The 23,343-nt window shown below is 40.6% G+C and overlaps 1 protein-coding gene across 1 annotated transcript in view; it reads right to left on the bottom strand.

The window, feature by feature from the left end:
* Window positions 1–22,855, bottom strand: part of ADAMTS5 (ADAM metallopeptidase with thrombospondin type 1 motif 5) — a 45,606-nt gene extending 22,751 nt beyond the window's left edge. Inside the window, exons 1-2 of the mRNA XM_056109364.1 lie at window positions 21,677–22,855; window positions 8,070–8,202 (exon numbers count right to left, since the gene is read on the bottom strand). Of these exons, the coding sequence (XP_055965339.1) occupies window positions 8,070–8,202; window positions 21,677–22,771 (1,228 nt within the window). The 5' untranslated portion in view covers window positions 22,772–22,855. The remainder of the gene's footprint in view (window positions 1–8,069; window positions 8,203–21,676) is intronic.
* Between the last annotated feature and the right edge of the window lie 488 nt (window positions 22,856–23,343).

Genomic DNA, 23,343 nt, shown 5'->3' with positions numbered 1-23,343 from the left:
GTAATAACACACTACATTTAGTATAAACACACTTAATGCTAAGCATATTAGCAGAGAAACACTTAGGATCTAAGAAACTTAAAATATGTTGCTAGCTAACATTGTTATATTTCAAGTAGACGTGGTGAAGGACTATCATAACTTATCACTCCACTGATTGACTATGTCAACGCTTATCTCCTCAGATACTGACTTTCCTGGTGAAAGCTTGTTCATAAAGAACCCACAGAGAGATTTAAAATTATTGGTATGAAATGGGGAAAAAGGTTTTCTCTCAAGCACAGCCTTCTGCAAGATTAGCACAAGTAGGATTTAAACCTATGAGCCCAAAAGAGCAAGAGAGTAAATAAAGAGTAGGAGAGAAGGTTTTTAACTCCTAAAGTAGTTTGGTTTTGTTTTTATCAAAATGTTGTTGGCTTTTTTAAGCAGCAAAGATAGTGAAAGAGGGAAATTTTAGACAAGGGAGGGGGATTCAGAATCCCACAGGGAAAGGCAATACTTACGCTTGGACAAAGTGCTTTTTCTTTCTTAAGTCACAGTAGGAAAGTAAGGCCAAGAGGATTCAAGAAATTTTGAAGATTAAAATAAGATATTTAAAGAAACATAACCAACTTCTCTTGTAAACCTGGACCTGGATATGCCTTTCCTGGTGAGAGATAGGCAGATTGGGATGTAAGATGATGATTCATCACCAAGGTTGTAAGTAGGCCCCAAAGTCTTTTTTTAAGAATTATTATCTGTGTTTGGAACCATCCATCTGCTATCGGTAGACTTGCAACATGTATAAGATTGGAGAGTAGAGTTTGATTTAACTAAATTAGGTCATACTGCTTATAAAAGTGTCTTTAGTATCCCTTGATCTTTGATTTGATGCAATGGAAACTTCTCAAATAAAATTTGGAAACATTTAAAAAGTAGTAACATGAATACATGGGCCCACCTTTAACAGATTTTGCAATATGTGCTAAATAAGGGAAAACAGGGCTACTGAGCAGAGTTAAAATGAAATTTAGAGACTAATCAACTATGAAATCTAGTATGTTCCCAAGCCAGGCTGATTTCAAATTTTTTTTGCTGTTTGAAATCATTAAGAGAATAAATTGCAAAATTTAAGTGCTTTGGTAGAAAATTCTGCTCTTTTCTTCATAGATATAAAATCACACCAGATGTAGAACAGTGTAACTACATCATAAAGCAGTTTATTGGAATTCTAGTAGGGAAAATAATTTCATGTCAAATTATATAAAAATAAAATCTATGAAGTCTTCATTACATTGTCAACTCAGAAATAGCAACTAGTGAAAAAAATGATAATTTTAGTAGTATTATATACTTTTAAATGATAAAATGGGTGATTTATTCAATAAAATAAAATTATTTGATTTTATTTAAAAATTTAAATTAAAAAAAATTGTCAACTTAAGTTCTCAAGTGAATCTGCATTTAGAAACTATGGGATAGAAAATCCCTATTGACTTTAAAGCCTGAGTGAAGAAGACACATTATTTTAAAGGAAAATATTGCTTCAGCCTCTTATTCTACTCCGGTTGGCTTATAACATTAACCTCAGAAGGAAATAGGTTGTTTTTCTAAACTTTGGGCTGCAAATTAAACAGAAATTCAAGCTCCTGTCTCCTGATCCCAAACTGACCAATGGACAAAAGGATACACACTATAGCTTAATATATATATATATATATATATATATATATATATATATATACAAGAAGCTCTGTAATGTGTTTACCTAAGGGACACACAATTCGATTGAAGCATGTTTTTTTTTAGTTAAATCATGTTTTAATTTTACCTAATTTTCCAGGGGGAAATTACTGAGGTGCATAAAGCTCTGAGTAGAGATTGAAAGTGAGTCAGTAGCACACGTGGGGTGAGAATCAATGATTCTTTTAAAAATAGAGCAACTGGATCACACATGTCCATCCAAATGCTTATCCTTATGTAGAGGTAATAAAACACTTCAGTTTCAAAACCTTAATCACAAATGCTCTGTGTTCAATGGGTATGTGTTTTGCATGAAAAGAAATAATTTTTACTTCTTGCTATTAGTGGTTTCAGTAGTAATGAATCTTTGATCAACCATTCAAGACTCTGCAGTCAGATGAGTTGGGTTCAATGTTTACTCTAACAAGATATTGGCTTCAGATTGGTTTAGAGAGCTTTCTGTATGTGTCTTGGGTAATCTAATCACAGCGATAGTCCTGTGACATTTTTGTGAGGATTGAATGATATAAAAGATGCAAAAAACTTAAAATATATACTTGACAACTCTCAAATATATGATGATAAAAAGCTAATTTAATTATTCTAAAGTTTGTGCTTATCTTATTTGTATTTATAAGTTTTTCATCCACTCATTTTGATAAATTTCAATATTACTGAATACTCCATTTGGGGAAAAGGGAAATTTTATAATCAAAAGAGGAAAAATGCACATACTAAATGCATGATATCTTTATTTTCTTAATGACCCTTCCAAAATGTGGTTTTCTACACCTGTGTTAGGCAATCCATAGCCTTTGTGAAAGAAATATAAATTGGGATTTGATTTACGCCTCCCCCCCCAAAAAAAATGCCCAAACCAGAATCTCTCAACATAAATTAACATATAAAAAGGACTCCTTGTTATCTGTTAATTGAGGGCCAAGACAGACACAGGATAGCATTGGTCCAGACTAGAAAGAAAAATTGCTCAGTTCATGTTGATTAAAACTATGGGTTTGGGAGTAAATATCTAGTTTAATTCCAACTTCCCTTCACTCCAATCTCTTGGTCAGTCCTGTCATCTAATTCTGTGCACTTGGCTTTGGTCTCTGGTGTTTCAAGGGCTTCTGCAACTTTTCAAAACAGGACCTTGTTTAATCTAATCATCTCTGGGAGCAGCTCAGCTCAGCACAAGCAGAGAACTCCCTCCAACCACAGCAAAACACAGGCAACCATGCTGTCGTGTCTCAACCACTTCCTAAGCTTCCAGCTGAATATTTGGCATTCACATTTTCAGTTGCCTGATTTTTAGCTTAGGAAGCGTTTTTGGAGTCCCGCATGGTGAAGAAATTCACTTAGCACACTTCTGATGAACTACTACGAAGCAAAGCTTTTGCATGTTTGCAAATTATGGATTTCATCAGTCTTAAATAAAGTCAGATTGTTCCTCATAGCATATTAGGAGCTGGCTCAACATCAATGAAGCTGTCATTTTGAAGAGGCATGTGTGTGGCAGGTGAAATCTTTATTATTACAAGCTGAAAACATAAGCTTGGTCAGTTCAAAATATAAACTCAAAAAGGAAACTTACATTCACTGGAAATTTTCTCCAGTTTATATTTGGGTTGTAAATTGCCTACAACTACCTCTCTCTATCCGAACAAAGCTCAGGATGGAAACTGAGTACTAAATATTGAAAAGCAATTTTCTAAAAAGGATTTAATAATCTAGTCACTATTTTACATGTGTGTAACACATAACAGCAATAAGAAAAACAGCTTACTACTGTGTACCTTGAGTCTACACTCATCAAAAACAAACAAATAAACACTAGGGGCTGGAGAGATAGCACAGTGGGTGGGGCGTTTGCCTTGCATGCTGCCAACCCGGGTTCGATTACCAGCACCCCATATGGTCCCTTGAGAACCGCCAGGAGTCCAGGAGTAACTCCTGAGTGCTGAGCCAGGAGTAACTCCTGTGCATCGCCAGGTGTGACTCAAAAAGCAAAAAGAAAAAAAACACAACTATTTTTCATAAATCTGTATAGGTATTATTTCACTATATCCCTTTAAAATTGTCAGGAAAGGGTAAATATCCCAATTAATCCATGGTACATTTTTCAAAATTGTTCATTAAATTCACTTCAATCTGACTTTAATACCATGGTTAGAAGAGATTTAGGTGGAAAATTAGAATTTGCCCCTACTTATTTTATATACTTAATCCCAGTGTAGGACATCTTGTAGATGAAGAGGATAAGAGAATGATGGGTATCAGGATCCAAATTCAATGACTAATTAATTAATGAATTTATTTTTACTGTAAAGCTGATTTGCTACTTTTTCATCTTTATTTATTTATTTATTTTGGCTTTGGGGCACACATGGTTGTGCTCAGTGCTTACTCTTGACTGTGCACTTACAGATCACTCCTGGCAGGGCTCAGGGGACCATATAGAATGCTGAGGATGAAACTTAATAGACCACATGTAAGGTAAGTACCTTATCTGCAGTACTATCACTCCAGTCCTTTCAATGACTATTTTTTAACCATTGTTTAGAAAATTGCACCAGTCTAGCCTCCTATAAGATTTTGTAGCCCATAATCAGAATGAAATTCTTGATCAAATACATTCTTTTACCCTTTCTAGGAGCTGGAGCTGTAGCACAGTGGGTAGGGTGTTTGCCTTGCATGCGGTGAACCAGGCCAACCCGAGTTGAATTCCTCCACCTTTGATTCCTCTGCCACTGTTGTAGAGCCCGGCAAGCTAATGAGAGTATCTCGCCCACACAGCAAAGCCTGGCAAGGTAACGTGGCGTATTCGATACGCCAAACACAGTAACAAGTCTCACAGTATTATTGGGCCCATTTGAGCTAATTGATGAACAATGGGAGGACAGTGACAGTGACAGTAACTCCTTCTAGAAGAAATAAATGAGAAAAATCTAAGGAAACAAGCTGAACTTGTATTGATAGCTTTTGTTTTTAAGCACTATTCCACATTTACACTACCTGTGTGCACGAAGCCAACTGCACATTTTGGGACGGACTTAAATTCAAAACACTCTAGCAAAAGCTAGGGCCACCACCCCATTCAATCACCATACTTAGCTTGTGCTCTTGATGTCTGGAAAGAAGCAAATGTCTAACATAAGGCACGGAAGAATATTTGAGAAGATTTAAATGAGAAGCCTACAGCAGAGAACTAAGAGTGTGTACCCTAAATACTACTAGAAGTAATCCTTGAGCATAGAACAAGCAGCCCTGAGCATTGCTGAGTATGACCCAACTCCGTATTCCCCAAAATGTGAATGGAAGCCAGATGCCATTATGAAAGAAGATTAAATCCATATTACATGAGTTTCAGACCTTCCTTAAATTTCTCAGAATAGACATGTAATATGTCTATGAATATAACATTCTGGGGAAATTAAGTAGGTAGTATATAAATGAGAATGAATTATAGAGAATTATATAAAGAAGTAAATAAAGTTGATCTAACAAGAGATGAAAAAGGACTCAAAGGCACAGTCTTATACCAAAGATGCAAATTTGCATTTTTCTTAAAGAGGCCCATGTATTTTTTCTCCTCTGCTCTCTCATAAAATTTTGTCTTGCCCCACTATTCTTATGCCATTAAGTAAAGTTTTTACACATATTCCACTTTATTCCTTATACATAGAATACTCAGACTACTTTGGCTCTGTACTCAGGAGTAATTCCTGTGGTGCTCAGGGACTATGTCTTGTCAGATCAGATGAAAAGCAAAGACCTGCAGTCTGTACTATCTCTCCAGCCCACCAATTTCATTGAAACAACATTTTTTTGTCATCAACATCTGGCTCCCTACCTCTTTCTTGCCTCCATGAAGCGGCATTCCCTGCTACATTCTTCCAGGGAAACTTCCAAGAACGCTGCAAATGTGTGAAACAGCTCTCCCCCCCACCAAAAAAAAAAAAAGAAATCTGTGATTTTTCCACATGCCAACTGTGCTCAGAGCTTACTCCTGATTCTGCACCCAGTTATCACTTTTGGTGGTCTCAGGGGACCATATGTGGTGTTGGAGGATCAAACCCAGGTCGCCATTTGCCAGGTAAGAGCCCTACCCACTGTATTATCTATCCTATAATTATAGTCCCTGTAATTTCTTCTTGGTTTAGGGTTCTATAAACTTATGGATGGAGGATACCAACAGTCCATGCTGTTGCTTCTTTCTCGTTACTCCTCGGTCTGAAGTGAACCGGTCTCTGTTCAATCAGAAACTTAGAATCATTCTCTGGAACCTCTCTCATTCTCTGAATGATGGTATGCTTGGAAAATATCTTCTACTTAATGATCATTCTCTCTAGTACCTGGGCTCAAGTATCTCCTCTTAGTGTCCACTGCAAAATCAAAACATGACTTTGGGCAGCTCTAGTGTTTATTTCAGGTCCTCTCTTATGTACACACACACACACACACACACACACACAACAAATACTGATTGAGGATCTGTATTTATATTACTTGGTGTAATGTTGGGGGATGGAGCAGCCTTGCACATGGCCGACCCGGGTTCGGTTCCCAGCATCCCATATGGTCCCCCTAGCACTGCCAGGAGTCATTCCTGAGTGCAGAACCAGGAGTAATCCCTGAGCATCGCTGGTGTGACCCAAAGAACATTTAGTATTATGTTTAAGAGGAATAGACAGGTAAAAACATGACTCCAAGCCTGAAGTATATGTTTTAAAAACACTTTCAGCTCTCTGGCCAGAGTGATAATAAGTAGTAGGGTATTTGCCATTCATGCAAGTAATTGGGATTTGATCCCCAGCATACATTCGGTCTTTCAGGCTCACCGGGAGTGATTCCTGAGCACAGTGTCATAACAAGGCTCTGAGCACATCTAGGTGTGGACCCAAACAAAATCAGAACACTCCTGGCACTCAGAAGCCAATTCTTATCATCGTCCTTCATTACCTTTATGAGATAAAACAGAACATGAACACAGAGCGAGGGTCCTGTCTCAAATTCTGGATCCTGGCACTAAAGACCCCCAGTTAATAAGATGTTTAAACTGAGTTATTGTCAACAATGTATTAGGCAAATGTTAATGTTTATTACCATTGCTTAGATGATAAAAGAGTGTCAGTTAAGAAGGCCGAGATTGAGATTAATACTTAACTGAAATTTTTACTGCTGGTTTCTATTTTATTGCTTCAACATACCGAGCCCATTATATTTTATGTGAAATTGCATATAAGAAATTATTTTATCTTCCCAAAGGAAAGAACAGCTAGAAACGAACACCTTATGAGATGTTTGCAGTCTGCCAGGACTGTGAAAAGAAAAGTTTTAATTTCTACGTCAAAACTATGAGTTTTACTTAAAAAATTAAACACATTTAAAATACAGCAAAAGTACACTAATGTTTAAATCATAACTAAACCCCAATGACTGATTCTAACCCGTGGGATACACGTGGTCAAGTAAATAAACTATTATCTAAAAAAGCAAAACAGTAGGGTATGTAGACAAAAATAACAGCTGGTATCTATAACCTAACCAATTTAATTCCTAGAATAACCACATGAAAGAGGCACTATTACTTCTATATTTCAGATATGAAAATGGGCTTAGGTAATTTAAATAATAAGACCAATATGATATGGTTAGTATGTGAGTTCAGCAAGTATTGAGCACAGATGTGTCTCATTTTAATATAAAAGCTAAGTATTAAATTAACTTCTTGTATGCTTAGTAGCCTAGATCCAGGTTTAAGATCACATATTTCTAGTAGCTGAAATACTTTTTTTTAACAACAGACTCCCTCATAAATTTGTAGTTTTGAGATTTGGAGATGTTTCTAATGACAAGCAAATCAGGTAACATTTGAATGGGTTCTTTATTCATTGTTATTAGAAATGAGACAGGTATCTTTTCATACGTCTCTGATTACCTCTGACAGGATCAGACTATGATCACTCACAGTGGAATAAACGTGACATATTTCTGTGCAAACTGATTAGCCGGGGATGAATCGATATTTCTCTGAGTCACTTGAAGGCACATCTCTGCATTCCCAGTTCAACTGTGACAAATTTAGTCAAAGTCACTTATGGATACTTAAAAAGACAATAGCCAGTAGCAAATTACTCTTAAACTTTTAAACGATGCCATCAGACAGGAAGCATCTGCCGTGCCTTGGATATTAGTTAACCCTGAACTTGCAAATAGAAACACACTTAATCCCCAGCAGTACCTCTGAACCAAGAGAAATCTGGAATTAATTGCCAAGTGTTTGGGTTTCCCTTGCAGCTGGTGCAAGTGTTTGATTTGGCCAGGGAAGCGCCAAAGGCACTGCATACCAATTTCGTGAGCCACCGTGAAAGCTGCATGCAGACCGTCATCTTCAATGACAGCACAGCTGCGCTCTGGAGAACATATGGTCCCCACGTCTGCCATCCCCAGGGTGTCACATGAATGATGCCCACATAAATCCTGCGAGGAGAAAGAGAGAAATCATTAAAACCAAGTTACCTCCAGAAAGACCACCTTGTAAAATCACTTGATGACTCCAAATGGTGAAGTTGAAGTATGTTGCTGGTGTCACCTTTTCGGTTTCGGAAATGTTCCAAAGGTGACCTAATAACATTGACCCTTCACAGTATTTCTGGACCCCAGAAGCACTTAACTATGATGGGACCCAGATCCACTTAAAAACTTTGTTGCTTGTCAGTTGTCATGGAAGCTGTAGTTTTCAGAAAGGTGACACATGAGGAGATTCACGGTGAGTTGAAGACCTTCATTCCTATTTCAATTTTTGGGAAATGTGAAGAAAAATCACTTTTTTGCTTTTTCCCTGTTTTGAAGGTGTCAGGGATGGAACATTGGTCCCTTGCATACAAAGCATGTACTCTAGCCTTTGAACTATCTCACACCTTGTCCAACTTTTGGCATTTCTTCATAAAGATTTTCCCAGAAGATAAAGCAGTTTGAGCACGTATGTGAAAGGGAGCTACTATATCACTGTCTTACTATTGTGATATTAGGGGCCAAAGAAAGTATGGTGGGTAAGGCATGTGGCTGACCTGGTCCCCGATCCCTATATAGTTCTCAGAGTTTACTTGAAGTAACCCCTGGGCACTCCTATGTGTGGCTCCAAAACAAAGACTGAAACAAAACAAAACAAAAACCAAAAACAACCCCACAAACAAAACACAACCCAGTATTTTTATACTATTTATCAGGCTTTTAAAATGGTTCTTCATTGATAAACTATGACTGAAAGACTTGTAGAATAGCTTTGGCAACATGTTTGAATTCTAAGGGAAAATATTAACTTCACATTGTTGTACATCACAGAAATAAAGTGAACAGATACCATTTTTCAGGAAAAAAGGTGCATAGCACATATATAGGCACATATATCAGTGATCATATTCATGTATAATCATGTTTAGAAAAGCCCCCAAATTCTAACCCAAATTCATGATAAATTTTTCCACAAGTCTGGCCTATCAATGTCCTCCAACCCCCTCCCATCACAGGGGCAAACTACAAATGCATATTTGTGGTGAAATATGAAAGATCAGTAACTGGGATAGGAAACTGCATTTTCATTTAAGTATAATATCTTGGAAGAGCACCTTAATTTCCAAATAGAGTTGTACTTCATAGGCTGTGGCCTCAGAAATGCATGAACTCTTCCTCCTAGCACGGAATCTAGTGTCTATCAATCTGCTTCATCTCCCAAAGTGTATGTAATATATGGTGCTTCTGCGAGTATATGCATTGCTGTTTTTTTAAGTTACATGGAGCGATAGCACAGCGGGTAGGACGTTTGCCTTGCACGCAGCCAACATGGCCGACCCGAGTTCGATTCCTCTGTCCCTCTCGGAGAGCCCGGCAAGCTACTGAGAGTATCTCGCCCGCACAGCAGAGCTTGGCAAGCTCCCCGTGACGTATTCAATATGCCAGACACAGTAACAACAAAGTCTCCAATGGAAACGTTACTGGGCCTGCTCGAGCAAATCGATGAACAACGGGAGGGCCTTTACCTTTTACCTTTTATATTGCTTTTAAGAGAGTCCCCAAAAGGGAGCATGATTATTGCACTTCATAAGTGATTATAAACATGGTCAACTGGGATAAAAGTGATATCAGCAAGACTTTCAAAGACATGAAGCATAAAAACAAATCATAAGTCAAATTATTTGGCAGATGTATAATAAGAAACCTTCCCTGAACTGCTACTGGAGAACTGCAAGACATTAGAATTTCTTGTATTCCTTGTGCCTAACTATTGGTTTGCGTGAAAATTAATTAAAAACAGATATTCATTTATAGTCACAAAAGGCTCTAGGACTCCAGAAAGTCATAAGTGACTGTATTTCCTTTTAAAGTGCTTCTTTAATGGGACAGGAGGGATAGCATAATGGGTATGGCTCTTCCTTGCATGAGGCCGACCCAGTTTGATTTCCTGAGCATCACCAGGAGTAATTCCTGAGTGCAAAGTCAGGAGTAAGCCCTGAGGATTGTTGAGTGTGACCCCAAAAGCCAAAAATAAAATAAAAGTTTTTTTAAAAGTATAAATTACTATAAAAGTTAGAATTTACAAATTTAAAGTGTGTTTCTCTCATTTGTAGCTGTCATGTTGGTAATCTCTGATACATAAATGTCTGAGCTGGCAGATACACCACAAACACTTGAACCATTGGGGTGGCTGTGACTTATAGTCAGACATCACAGAGATCCCTTATGCCTTTAATACATTGTGTGTCAGCAGAGCACGGCAGAGTCTGGCAAACTACCCATGGCGTATTCAATATGCCCAAAACAGTAACAGTAATGAGTCTCACTCCCCTAACCCTGAAAGAGCCTCCAATACTGCATTGTTGGGAAAGATGAGTAAGGAGAGGCTGCTAAAATCTCAGGGCTAGGACGAATGGAGAAGTTACTGGTGCCCACTCGAGCAAATCGATGAACAACGGGATGACAGTGATACAGTGACACAGTGTGTCAGCAGAACCTCAAAGTCTTCTGAAAACTAAAACTAGGCAACACAGTCACTGCTAGCTACTCCATGGCAACATATTTTTTTCACCTCTTCTCCATTTTGCTAATAAAAAAAAATTAGTGATGTTAATAAGGAAGACTGCAGTGATATGCCCTGTGATCTCATCAATACATTTCCAGGTCCCTATTGTGTTTTTGAACATGCATGTGAGACTGTAGCTGCAAGGAATAAGCTAGTGGCTATTATGTTATAGCTTCAGACAGTGAAAATCTTGGTCAAGCAGCCCTGTCAATCAAGGCACCAAAGCAACACCCATCCCTCAAAGTTTCCTGTCTATCTTCCTATGTCATCCTGTGGAATCTCAAATTACGGTAGTTGGGAACAAATGAGTAGTTTTAAATTGGAATTACTTTCACATAATAATCTGTCTTTGAGATAATGATATAGTGCAATCCATTTTTAATTCATTCCCCCCTTGATGGATGATTTTACTAGCGTTAAGGTTCAGGTCAGGGTTCCAGTGACTTGTGAGGCAATGCAGTTATTTCTGACCTCAGTAAATGGTGGACGGCAGGGATCCAGACCTCAGTGTTAATGCTCCAACTTTTCAACACCAAGACTTATGTTTATCTTCACAAATTTAGTATTCATTATAATCAAATAATAAAATTCAAAAATGACTTTTTTTTTTTTGCTTTTTGTGCGACACCTGGCATTACTCCTGGCTCCTGGTCTGCACTGAGAAATTACTTCTGGTGGTGCTCGGGGGACCACATGGGGTGCTGGGAATAGAACTCGGGTCGGCTAAATGCAAGGCAAACGCCCTGCCCACTGTGCTATCATTCCAGCTCCAAGAATGATTTTTCTTAAACAAATATCTGCATTAATAAAGTTAGAGGATGAGTCACAACAAGAGGAAATGGCCATCTATTTAGAAGGGTCTTGAACTGGATCTTTAATATTTCTGACTGGCAAGCTGCTGAGAGTATCTCACCTGCACAGCAAAGCCTGGCAAGCTACCTGTGACATATTTAATATGACAAACACAGTAACAATAAGTCTCACAATGGAAACATTACTGTTGTGCTCGAGCAAATTGATGAACAACGGGAGGACAGTGCTACAGTGCTACAGTGCTTATGGTAATCAAGTGCTCATTAGACGTCATCAGTACTCCTTGTCATACTTGAATCACATCAATGCATCTGGTCCTTTGCCATGGAAATGTGTGTGTGTGAGAGAGAGGCAAAATTATGAACAGAAGTACTTCTTTTAAAGCACACTGATTAAACCTCTTGACTCCTCATTCATACTCCATATATCTCTATAATTATAATTATATAAAGTAACAAACTTTCCATTTTATTCATGCAATTTCTACCATACAGCCCAGTTATGGCTGAAGCTTGACATTCAAAAGATTTATAGTGAAGGCCTAAATTTCTTTGTGATCTGATGTTCTTCCTAATTTATTAAATACTCAACTTATGCATCCATTTATTAAGAACAAAGCATATCACATTAACATCATATTTTAAGAGCAGATGATTTACAATAACATTTTCAAGTTTCAAATATTATCTGAAGCTTGTAAGAAGGTTTGTTAAAATATATGTGACCAAGAAATAAGAAAAGTATTTGAACATTGACACCTAGCTATCATTCTATCTTTCAGATCTGGTAGGGGAAAGGAGAGACTGAAGAAATATGAGTCATATAGTGTCCAGATGAGAGACAAATGAACGTAAAGTTCTAACAAGAATTTTCTCTTGGTTAAAGTCAATCTAAAGGTTGATTGTATTCTTGTTACATTAAAACTGGCTCATTCCCTGAGGATCAATGTCTCATTACCATGATGGAGACAGCAAGGAAACGAAAGATTTAGTAAAATGTAAAGGTTACTATGGTCAGTAGACACAAGGACTAGAGGATTGGTCCATGGTTGGAAGCCTGCCTCAAGTGCTGGGGGAGAAGGCAGTTAGGATAGAGAAAGGACCACTATGACAAGGATAGTTAGAAATGATCACTCTGGGTAAGAACTGTGTGCTGAAATAGGTAAAGGAACACACAGAATTAACCTCTTAATATCTATATTGCAAACGATAATTTCCAAAAGAAGAGAGAGAAGGAGGCGGGGGGGGGGAGAGAAAGAGAGAGAGGAGAAGGAAGAAGGAAAGTGCCTGCCATAGAGACAGACTGGCAAATGGGGGGGGGGTGAGTGATGGTGGTGGGAAATATACACTGGTAAGGGATGTGTTGGAACACTGTATGACTGAAACCCAACCATGAGCAGCTTTGTAACTATGTACCTTACAGTGATTCAATTAAAATATCTAAGGGCTGTAAAAACTTTTAGAAATTTAACTGGTGAACCTGTGGTGTCCCATTGGCCAGCAGACATGACCAGTCACTGCATCAAGTCAAAAACAGACAGAATGGTCAGCAAGACCAACACAGATTACAGAGAAGTCATTAGTCTAAGGACCATTCACCGGGCATAGACATTTTGAGGATTATGAATATGACACAATCTGTGATTCATCATGGAATTTAGATGGTCTAATAATGACCTAGACAGAGGAAGTGCATGGCTGGGAGCAACCAAAAACTAGGCTACCTCAAGAAACCCATGCCTCAAAGTCAGTATGACTTGAAAAATCCCAGAGCTTGGTCAGTATACTGGGTGGAGGAAAAAAAACAGGCAGATACAAATATGCAACAACAAATACCCAGGGTGATCAGAATTCCTTTCCTTGACAGGAAGAGACAGCACACACATATGAAGAAAGCAGCTAATGGCAACTTGGGGATGTGTCGCTTTAATGTGCTAAGAAAAGGAGCTGAAGGAGACACAAATTTTGCTGAAAGTCAACAGCATCCTGACTGAAGCAACCACAGCTAAACTGAAAGAAGAATCTGGAGTTCAATAACAGCAACTTCTGCCCTTTAGAAACACTGTAACTTGGTAAGGGCAAGCATGGCACTCAAGGAAGGACATAGAAGAGAACTAAACTAACGTGTGTGTGTGTGTGTGTGTGTGTGTGTGCATCTGCCAACTCAATTCCTACAAAGAAGAATCTGAGAAAGAAGAATTAATTTGGAGTGGTACCTATTCTAGTCATAAGCAGTACACAAACGTTGTATTATATGTCAAAGGGCATGTGTCCTGTGTACCCTGTGCATCGCCTCACCTCTGCAGCAATCCCCAATAATAAAGATTTTGCTTTGGACCTCAGCAGAAGTACATTAATTATGACCTGTTAGGTAAACCATTGCGATAACTAATTCAGATGTATTTTTCAAGTTTCTGTATGTGTATAAAGATTTAAAAAAAATGTCTTATCTCCTTAAGAAGCACCCAGATCTAGAGAACGATTGTCAATAAAAAAGCAGATTGGGACATAGTATTAGGAAAGACTTTTCAGAATCACAGAAGAGGAATGAAACCTTCTTTGAGGGCCTCCACAGAGGTAGCTGAAAGGAGGTGACTGGATCTTGAGGAATTAATGGAAGTCTGGCTGTCTTAGTCAAAGGTGTCCTAACAAGAAAATATTAGAGTAGACATCAATCATGGAAAAAGACAGGGTCTGTTTTGTGAATAACAGGAAGTTTGTGTGGTTGGAGTCAAGGATTTGTCAAATGGAGGGCAAGACTGGGAGGCTAAAAAAACAGTCTGGGTCCAGAGGCCCATGAGAGAAAATTTTCTTGGAAAAATATGAACTAAAAAGAGAAAGGAAGAATAGAGAGAGCAAGTAGGAGAATGAGGAGAGCAGATATTCAAAGAATCATTTTATAGAATGTGATAAAAACTGATCAGACATGGTGAGCGCAATATGGTTTTTAATTCTAACTTGAATAGTAAGAAGCTTTGTGTAATTTTAAATACTCTTAAGATAAAATTCCTCCATCATTAACAAAAGGAGTTTGGACCAGGTTACCTAATGGACTTGAATAAGAGATAGATTGATAAATAGGTTTGAGGTTAAAATGAAAATAATTTCTGTGTAGATGGAGAACTTAAACTATATCAGTGTGTCTAAGTTGAAAGCCTAAAACTAATTTCAACAGAATCCAAGACTTTATTGAAACACTCCTACTCTTGGACTTAGTTTACCAGAGTGGTGTTAAATATTCACACATGACATTACTTTTACTGTTTTACATTGACACTCTGCAGTTGGTCAAGGAAAAGAAAAATTTTCAGAGGTTGGAGCAAAAGTGGGTAGGTTATCTGCCTTGAACATGGACAACCCAGGTTTGATCCCCCGCATCCCATATGGTCTCCAAGCACAACCTGGAGTGACTCCTGAGTTCAGAGCCAGGAGTAAGCCCTGAGCACTCTTGGGTGTGACCCCAAAAACAAACAAATTTTTTTCAATAATACGTCATGGGCTTTATCTCTATAGTAACTCTGGTGATACTTAACGATTTAGAGTCATATGACAAATATAAAAGTGCACTGAAAAAAGATATTCCAGAAAACAAGGAATAGGAAGTGCTGGGTAAAAATCCTGGTAACAATGTTTCAATATCTCTCAGACAAGTGAGAAAGAGAGGACATTTGATCAGATGTCCTCTCTTTCTCACTCCTTGCATCAATCCTTCACTCCCAACCAGAGGCTTTGAAATAGCTCCTCTTGTCTGTTATAAATCTGCAAGCAAGTACTTTCTGGGAGCGGAACTCTAGAAGATTGTACTGCATTTTTCCCAAACTGAAAGGTACACCTGACATTCCAAATCTATAATGTAACGTCAACTGTGATCATTCTTGACTACCCCTTTGTGATCCCTCGTGGCCCCTATTTCTTCCTATGTTTATCTCATGAAAACGACGGCTCCAAAGTTCAAATATCCCCCTCTGCTTCAAAGAATCACTCATTTCCTCCTCATCTTCCCATTTCTTTTTTATAGGGGGGACAGATTTGTCCCTCGACTTATGGTGCCAGTGGGGAAAGGGAATTTCTGCCCCTCGATCCCTGGTGCATAGTGTGGGGGGGCATTTCTGCTCCCAATACCTGGTGCCAAAGAGGGGGGACATTTCTGCACCCCAATCACTGGTGCCTAATAGGGGTGGACATTTCTGTCCTCCAGATCTCCCATACCTCATGGAGGGGAGGACATCTTCCCATTTCTTGACTCGACTTCTGCCTTGTCATTTCTGATGCCACTGATACAGTCAGGCTTTCTCCAGTCTCCTTGAAGATTACTGAAAGGTCTGTAAAGTCTCCTCTGAGATTTACTCCAAAAACTTGGGCTAAAACGTTTTATTTCAGAACATGCTGCAGGTGACTGATGTTTTATCCCATTAGACTGATACTGAATTTAACTCATAACTTAACCTTTGCAACATGGTACTAAAACTGGTATTTGTTCTCCCACATCTTCTTCACCCCTTCAAATCTGTATGTTGAATCCTTAGTTCTCAATGTATTTGAAATTAGAAATTAATGTAAGAGAATTAAGGTTAAATGAAATTAAAATGTTGAGTTTTGATTTGATGTGATTAGTGTCTTTTAAGAAAACAGAGCTCTCTCTTGCTCTTCTCACTCCCTAGAGCTCACCCATGGAAAAAAATTCAGGAGAACACAAAGGGAGAAAGCATCATTCAGAAGCTAGGAAGAGAACTCTCACCAGTAATCCAATATTCTGGGCCCATATCTTGGATTTCCTAGCCTTAGATTAGAATGATTAGAAAATACAACACTTTTGTGTAAGCCGCACACATCTTACTATAGAAGCCCCAACTGACTAATATACGTGCTATACAATTTCTTCTTCACTTAATTGTTAATGCATTATATAGAATAATTTATCACCCTTCTACTTATATCATCTGTACTATCACATGTGAACTTTGACTTCCGGAATCACTATTCTCCTTCTGAGATGACAGATTTGGTGTGTCTGTAATGTGTAGATTTGATGTACTTGACACATGTATATGATCTTTACAGGTCTGCTTAATGCTACTCATCCTTCCAAATTGGATTAGATGGATTTATAAATCTACTTATGTACTCTATGCTATCAAATAACCGCATCTGTAATAAGTCATGTTTTCAACTTCTTAACAATTATCTGTTTCTTTGTCTCTTTCCTGTAATATATTCTAAGGAAAGGGACAGCCTTCCAAATCACTGGGTTATCTTGCCTCTATTGGGAATTTGGGAATGTCTTTATAAATTAGCCATATTTTCATTTTAGAGACTACTAAGCAAAACTATCTTGTGTCTCTGACATTTATCATCTATGACTATGAAATTATATACTTTTCTTTATATGGAAGTCTTTATCCATCAAATTATTAGACAATAGGGTTTCAGACTGCTAAAATATTAATCATAAAACAGTTTATTACTATGGATAAATTCATAAGATTACTCAATATAAATTGATTGAATCTGAATAAAATTTACCTGTCTTTCAGAATCAATGCAATTCTATAATTGTAGTGAAGAGTGTATAAAGATCTATAGATAGATGATAGGGTTGACTGATGGGTTTTAGGTGGTGAAGAAATATTTGATAATGGGTATCATATGATATGCACAACTGTGCACTTTAAAAACAGATATAAGATGCTTACATAGTATTACAAATCAATGTTATTTCAATAAATATAGAGAAAATGTATTGGCAACATGCATTGTTCCATTTCATCTTAATTTCATAGTCCTTTTTAATAAAGTTCAGTTTCAGTATTTACCATAGTTTCCCTAACTTTAGACTATTTCATGTAACTATCTGCTTCTTCTCTGCTGTTAATACCAGGCAAACAGGAACCAGTTACAGTCCTTCACCCTGCCTTCGGCAACTTAATATGTGTGTGTCACATAGAGCTGGTGCTCATGGCCAAGTACTGAATATTCAGAATACACTTGTGAAAAAGGTCATTCTTACATTCAAAACAGGGTTGTAAAAGTAGAATCTCAACGCCAACTCTGGGTATTTTTCACTGATACAAACAAAAAAATAGACATCATTTCTCTTCAGGACTTCCTTAAATAACTGATTTCCATGAGAGAAGAGTCAGTTAGAGTGAGTTCTCCTCTTGTTTAGAACTTTTTGGCTAATTGTTCATTTTGAATCCCTCCCAAATGCATGCTGCAAAAGGCTCTTGGGATATTTTTCTCAGTCCCTTAACTAATAGCTTAACTTAAAAATAGGTACATTAGGGCATATTGGAGACTGGACATCTTCAGAATTGTCACAAGTTACTTATAAAATATCCATGAGAGTTTCTTAGTCTCTTCCCAGGCTTGCCACTTCTGACTTGTTTAGCATTATACCAAGTAGGATTCTCCTATGGCTAGGACTTCTTGACAGGATGTACTGTTGACTTTAGTAGGATTTGAACTCAAGTAGGCTATTGAATCAATTCATCGAGGAGCAACAACTGAGGGAAAAAGAAACATTCTCCTCCTTCCTCCACACTGGATGTCACCCTCTTGTGCCCACTACTACTAGGACAGGAGGCCATTCTATTCTTGCTGCAGACCTGCTGTCTTTGGAGAACCCATTTGGGCACTACCAGGCAGGACACGCAACAGAGCTGGAATTCTATTGCTTGTTAACTGGCCCGTTTATCATCAATGAAAGTAAATAAACCCACTTTCATTGCAGAGTCTCCTAGCTGGTCCAGTTTCCGTCCAATGTTTGTGCAGGGGTGAAGGATGTCAAAACCTTTTCCAATTTCTATTCTGCAGTAGATAGTTTCAGCTTCTAAAAAGTCATTTCCAAATTGGATATAATCATGCGTCTTTATAAACCTTATTTTTACTGGAAGCCAAGAATAAGGAAAGGACTCTGGAAAGCAAAATGAAATCCTAGGAAGATTGGATTTCTACTGTTTGAGGGCAGAAACGGTGTGAATTCCAGCTTAAGTGCCATTCAAGAATGAACTGGTTCTGGTGCCAAAAATCTGACTGGTGCTAAGTTTCCCTAATTAGATCTGTTCCAAGTGCTGGGCACAGTCCTGACAGTGAAGCGTGTTAGTTGGATAAATGAATTATTACTACTGCTCTTCTGCTGACTTCCAGACACAATGTTCAAGGTGGCCCGGGATAGTAAGCAGGAGTGGAAAACATCTCCTCAGAATTTGCTTCATGCTTGGAAAACAAGCAATTTAGGAGAACACATGTGAACCCAGGACATCTTGAACAGTGCTCAGAGCCCATCAAAACACAGATCTGAAGACTTGGCATCAGCCTACTGAGCATCATCCTTCTTACATTCAAAACAGGGTTGTAAAAGTAGAATTCCAATGCCAGCTCTGGGTATTTTTCACTGGAAAAAAAATATCCATAATGGTTTCTCTTCAGCACTTCCTTAAATATCTGATCTCAATGGGAAGGAAGAGTGAGCTGGAGAAAGATCTCTTGTTTAGAACTTTTAGGTTAATTGTTCATTTTGAAGTCCTCCCAAATGCATGCTGCATAAGGCTCTTGGAATATTTTCCTCAACCCCTTAACTAATAGAGCCTTTTAAATTAGGTACTTATATTCATAAAAGATATGCTTTTAAAGATCTGGTTCATGTAAAGTTAGATATACCAGAGGGCCAACCAAAAGCCAAATAAAATTTTCTTTGCTAAAAGTTTACTTCTGCTTGGCAAGAAGACCAGAGAGAGGAACCATGTAAAATATTTTCCATGTGTAAACTGGTATATAAGAAAATGTATGTTATTATGAAATTTTATTTATATTAATATTGATTGTTGATTTATTTCTCCCTAACTTTTACCTATTTATATAGACAAGCAAGTTTCAAAGTTTGGAAAACAAGAATTGTTAAGTAACCCAATTAAAAACTCAATCCAATAAAAGCAATGGACAGATTACTTGTAATTATTGACTGTTTTTTCTTTTCTTTCTCCTGCTGAGACACAATTAGGAAAATTATGGAAGAAGAGGTTGGGAGGAATGGGGTTTTCTACTTAGCTGTATTAATTTTTTAAAAGATACATGTGTATTTAGGAAATAAAATTACTAATATGATCTACTCCTTGGAAGTAGTATGTCTATAAAAGTATTTTTTCCTCTGTCTTTAGTGCACTTCCTTCCATAAACTCTCTGAAACCTCCCTCTTGGCAGTCTCTTATGATGTAGCAAAGCAAGAAATCCAGACATGGAAAGTTGCTAACAAAAAAAAAAAAAGACTTGGAACCAATAAGAAATGGATAGTTTTACAGGAGAGTTTCACCTCACAGGAAAGACTACAAAATAAATGTTCTTCCATTTCAAAGACTAATATTGTGCAGAGAAATGAAAGGGTGGATTCCAGAAGATCACTGAAGGAGAAGAAAGATTTTCCACGGGGTCCAGAACCCTGTTGCCTGAGATGCCTTAAACTGCTGCCCTCTGGAGTCTTTGTTTACATGTGGTTTACATTTATGTCCAACCCATGAACCACAAGGGTTCCTCAGCTCCAAATTTATCAACACTTTTTCTTCATACCAGTGGTGCCTTAGGAAAAAAATAGGAGATTCAGTGGTTGAGCTGTGTGATTTTGAGCTGCAAAACATCATTTAGTTTCCTCTCCTAGGTCTGTTTGCTCTATTTCATACCATAACTTTGGATATTTCAAAGTGTCTATTTCTCTCTCTTGACCTTAGCTCAGACACTCTGAGAGACAAGTCTTGAAGCTGCCAATCAGAGTGGAGTTGCAATGAGACTTCCAGCTCTCAGTGAGCTAACCTCCCATCCCAACCGGGTTTGGATTCTGCAGGTGACCCTGGGGTGGGGTTCTAATGACTGCTAATAGATCTATTGTGTTTTCTCTAAATCTCTCAATTTCCCTCCCTTCTTGTAACCATCATCTTTGAAAGAGAAAAATTCTGGGAAAACATTCCATTCTCATATCTTGACTCTTTGCCAGATCTTTCTGTACTGATCATGCAGCTCTAGAAACAGTCAACCCAAAGGCAAACATGCAAGCTGGATGTGACCTTTGGGTGGCCGCTGAGAAGGAGGAGTGGGCAGAGCTGCTGATGTGAGTTGAGTAGGGCAAAGAGGTTGCTGAGAAATTCATAAGACTGGGCTTCTCTGTTCTCTTTCTGCCCCCCACGTTCCTTCCTTCCTGGAACTGAGATTCCACCACAGTGGAGAAATAACAGAATTCTATTAGGAAGTCAGACTGCGAGAATGCAGAGTCCTACATTTGAAAAGTATTACCTCTGGCTGGAGGGACAGCACAGAGGGTAGGTCGTTTGCCTTGCACGCAGCTGACCCGGGTTTGAGTCTCAGCCTCCCATATGGTCCCCTGAGCACCGCCAGGAGTGATTCCTGAGTGCAAAGCCAGGAGTAACCCCTGAGCATCAGCATCGCTGGGTGTAACCCAAACAGAAAAAAAAAAGTATTACCTCTATTGAGGTTGCAGAAAGAAATGAGGAGGAATGCATGGCTTTTACAGAGGAAGGTAATAGATACAAGTGATTACGATGGATCCAACCGCCAAACACCTTCCACGAGACTGAAAGTTATACTTAGGGATTCACTGGAAAGGAGAAGGCCCCCCCCCACCACCCCGAGTCCCCGACATAACCCCGCTCTTCCCCCTTCCCCATTACTAAGTTTGCATTTCCCCTAAGCGTTCTAGTTCTTTTTTTACGGGCACCTAGAACATCGTCTCTCAGCCTAGAAAGGTTTTCCAGCTGGAAAGAGACACCCAGGGCTGAGCTCACTGACCAGGTCTGATCTCTCCTGGTGACAATCGCCACTCGGGCCACCGGACTGGGACAAGTTCTTGGGAACTTGCCTGATTGTCTTGCAAGTAACAGTTACGCAGATCCCTAGTGGCTGGGAGGCTGGGAAAGAACCAAGGCCGTGAACAAGCAAACCAACCCCAAACAGCCGGGTTCATTTCACCTACCTGCTCCTTCTGTATCCTCTGGACACTTCCGTGCCCTCTGGACACCCCAGTCCCCCTCTTCCCGCCGCACCTACGGGCTGGACTTACCTCCCTCGTAAACAGGATGGCGGCGTCGTAGTGTTCTTCGTGGTCATCCCCCAGCTGGTTGTGTTGATGCTGCCACTTGCAGAAGTTCTTGAGCGTGGTGGCGGCGTTCTTGTTCACCTCCAGGCTCTTGTCCTTGTCGCCGAGTACCACCACCTTCACCACGGCCAGGCGGATGTGGTTCTCGATGCTGGCGTGGCTGTACAGGCGGTTGGCGATGGACGTCAGTGTCAGCAGGTAATGGTGCAGGCCCCGGCCATACATCCGTGCCATGGACGCATCGGCCACCAGCAGCAGCTCCACCTGGCGGGCCCTGGAGACTGAGCGGCGCCGTCGCCGCCACCACGTAGGTGGCCCCTGGCCCCCGTCGTCGGAAGAACCCGAGCGCTCCTGGAACTGTCCGGCCAGCGTCCAGCGGCGATCGGATGGGCCGTGCGCGGGGGTGCGTTGGCGGCGGTGCCCGGGCGGGGCCGCCGGCGTCTCGCAGCTGGTGCGCGGCGGCAGGGTCTCGAAACTAAAGCCCTCGCGGGTATAGACATGCAGGATGCGCGCGGATCCGTCCCCATACACGCGCCCGGCCTCGGTCTCGGCCCAGGGCCCGCGCCACAGCGGCTTCACGGTGTAGCGCGCGTGCCGGACGGCGAAGAAGCCGTCGAGTCCCCGGCAGAGGTCGAAGACGGCCAGGGACCGGGGGCTGCCGTCCACCGTGCCCCGGTAGAAGCAGTGGCCCGGATGGCGACGACTGGAGTTCGACCCGCCTCCCGCGGGCAGCAGTCCAGCGGCGCCCACCGAGTCATCCCGCTCCAGGTCCAGCAGGAACCGCCGGCCGCCCGCGTAGACGAGGTAGCCCACCTTGCCTCCGCGCGCGTAGATCTGGTCGATGTTCTGCACCAGCCCCGCGCGGGGGTGCGGGCGGCCCCGAGGCTCGGCGGGCTCCGGCGGCGCCTCCTCCCCCTGCGGCCGGCGGGGCTGGGCGGCCGCTGCAGCAGCAGCCCGAGGCGGCTCGGCTTTATCCTGGGCAGGTGCCGCGGCGGCGCTGGCGGTGAGCAGGGGCAGGCGGAGCGCGCACAGCAGCAGGGACGCCCACCCGAGCAGCATAGTGCGCTGCCCGCGGGGAGGGGCTGCGCGCCGGGCACTTTTTAAAGCTAGTTGTTATTCGCTCTGGAAGTTACCGGGGCGGGAGGTGCACCACACACACACACACACACACACACACACACACACACACACACACGCATACACACACGCACACGCGCGCACGCGGGCACACACACACACAAACACACACACACACACAGGCTTGCAAGGTTGAGTCAAGTGTCGGAAGGAGGGCGACCGGGCAGCTGTGCCAGTCTGTCCCGGGCCGCCGTGCCAGCGTGCGAACTTTTCTTTGTTGGTTTGCAAAATGTTTGCATTCGTTCTCCAGAAAGTGGCGAGGGGAGGGGGGTTGGGGGGGCGGTGGTAGGTGGAGGGGAGTAAAAATTGCAAAAAAAAAAAAAAGCTGCGTTGGGGAGATCCAGCAATTTAGGAAAATGGGAATAAACCCAACCCCGAATACAGCCACAATCGTTGCACGCCTCCCCCCCCCAAAAAAAAGTGAGAAGGGAGGTGACGCGCACCCGGCGGGCAACTGGTGTGCGCTGCCTCCAGCCCTCTGACTGCTCCGGACC

The sequence above is a fragment of the Sorex fumeus genome, unplaced genomic scaffold (genome assembly GCF_029834395.1).
Source record: "Sorex fumeus unplaced genomic scaffold, SorFum_2.1 ptg000265l, whole genome shotgun sequence".
NCBI classification, from domain to species: domain Eukaryota; kingdom Metazoa; phylum Chordata; class Mammalia; order Eulipotyphla; family Soricidae; genus Sorex; species Sorex fumeus.
This window is presented reverse-complemented; position numbering and strand designations above follow the sequence as displayed.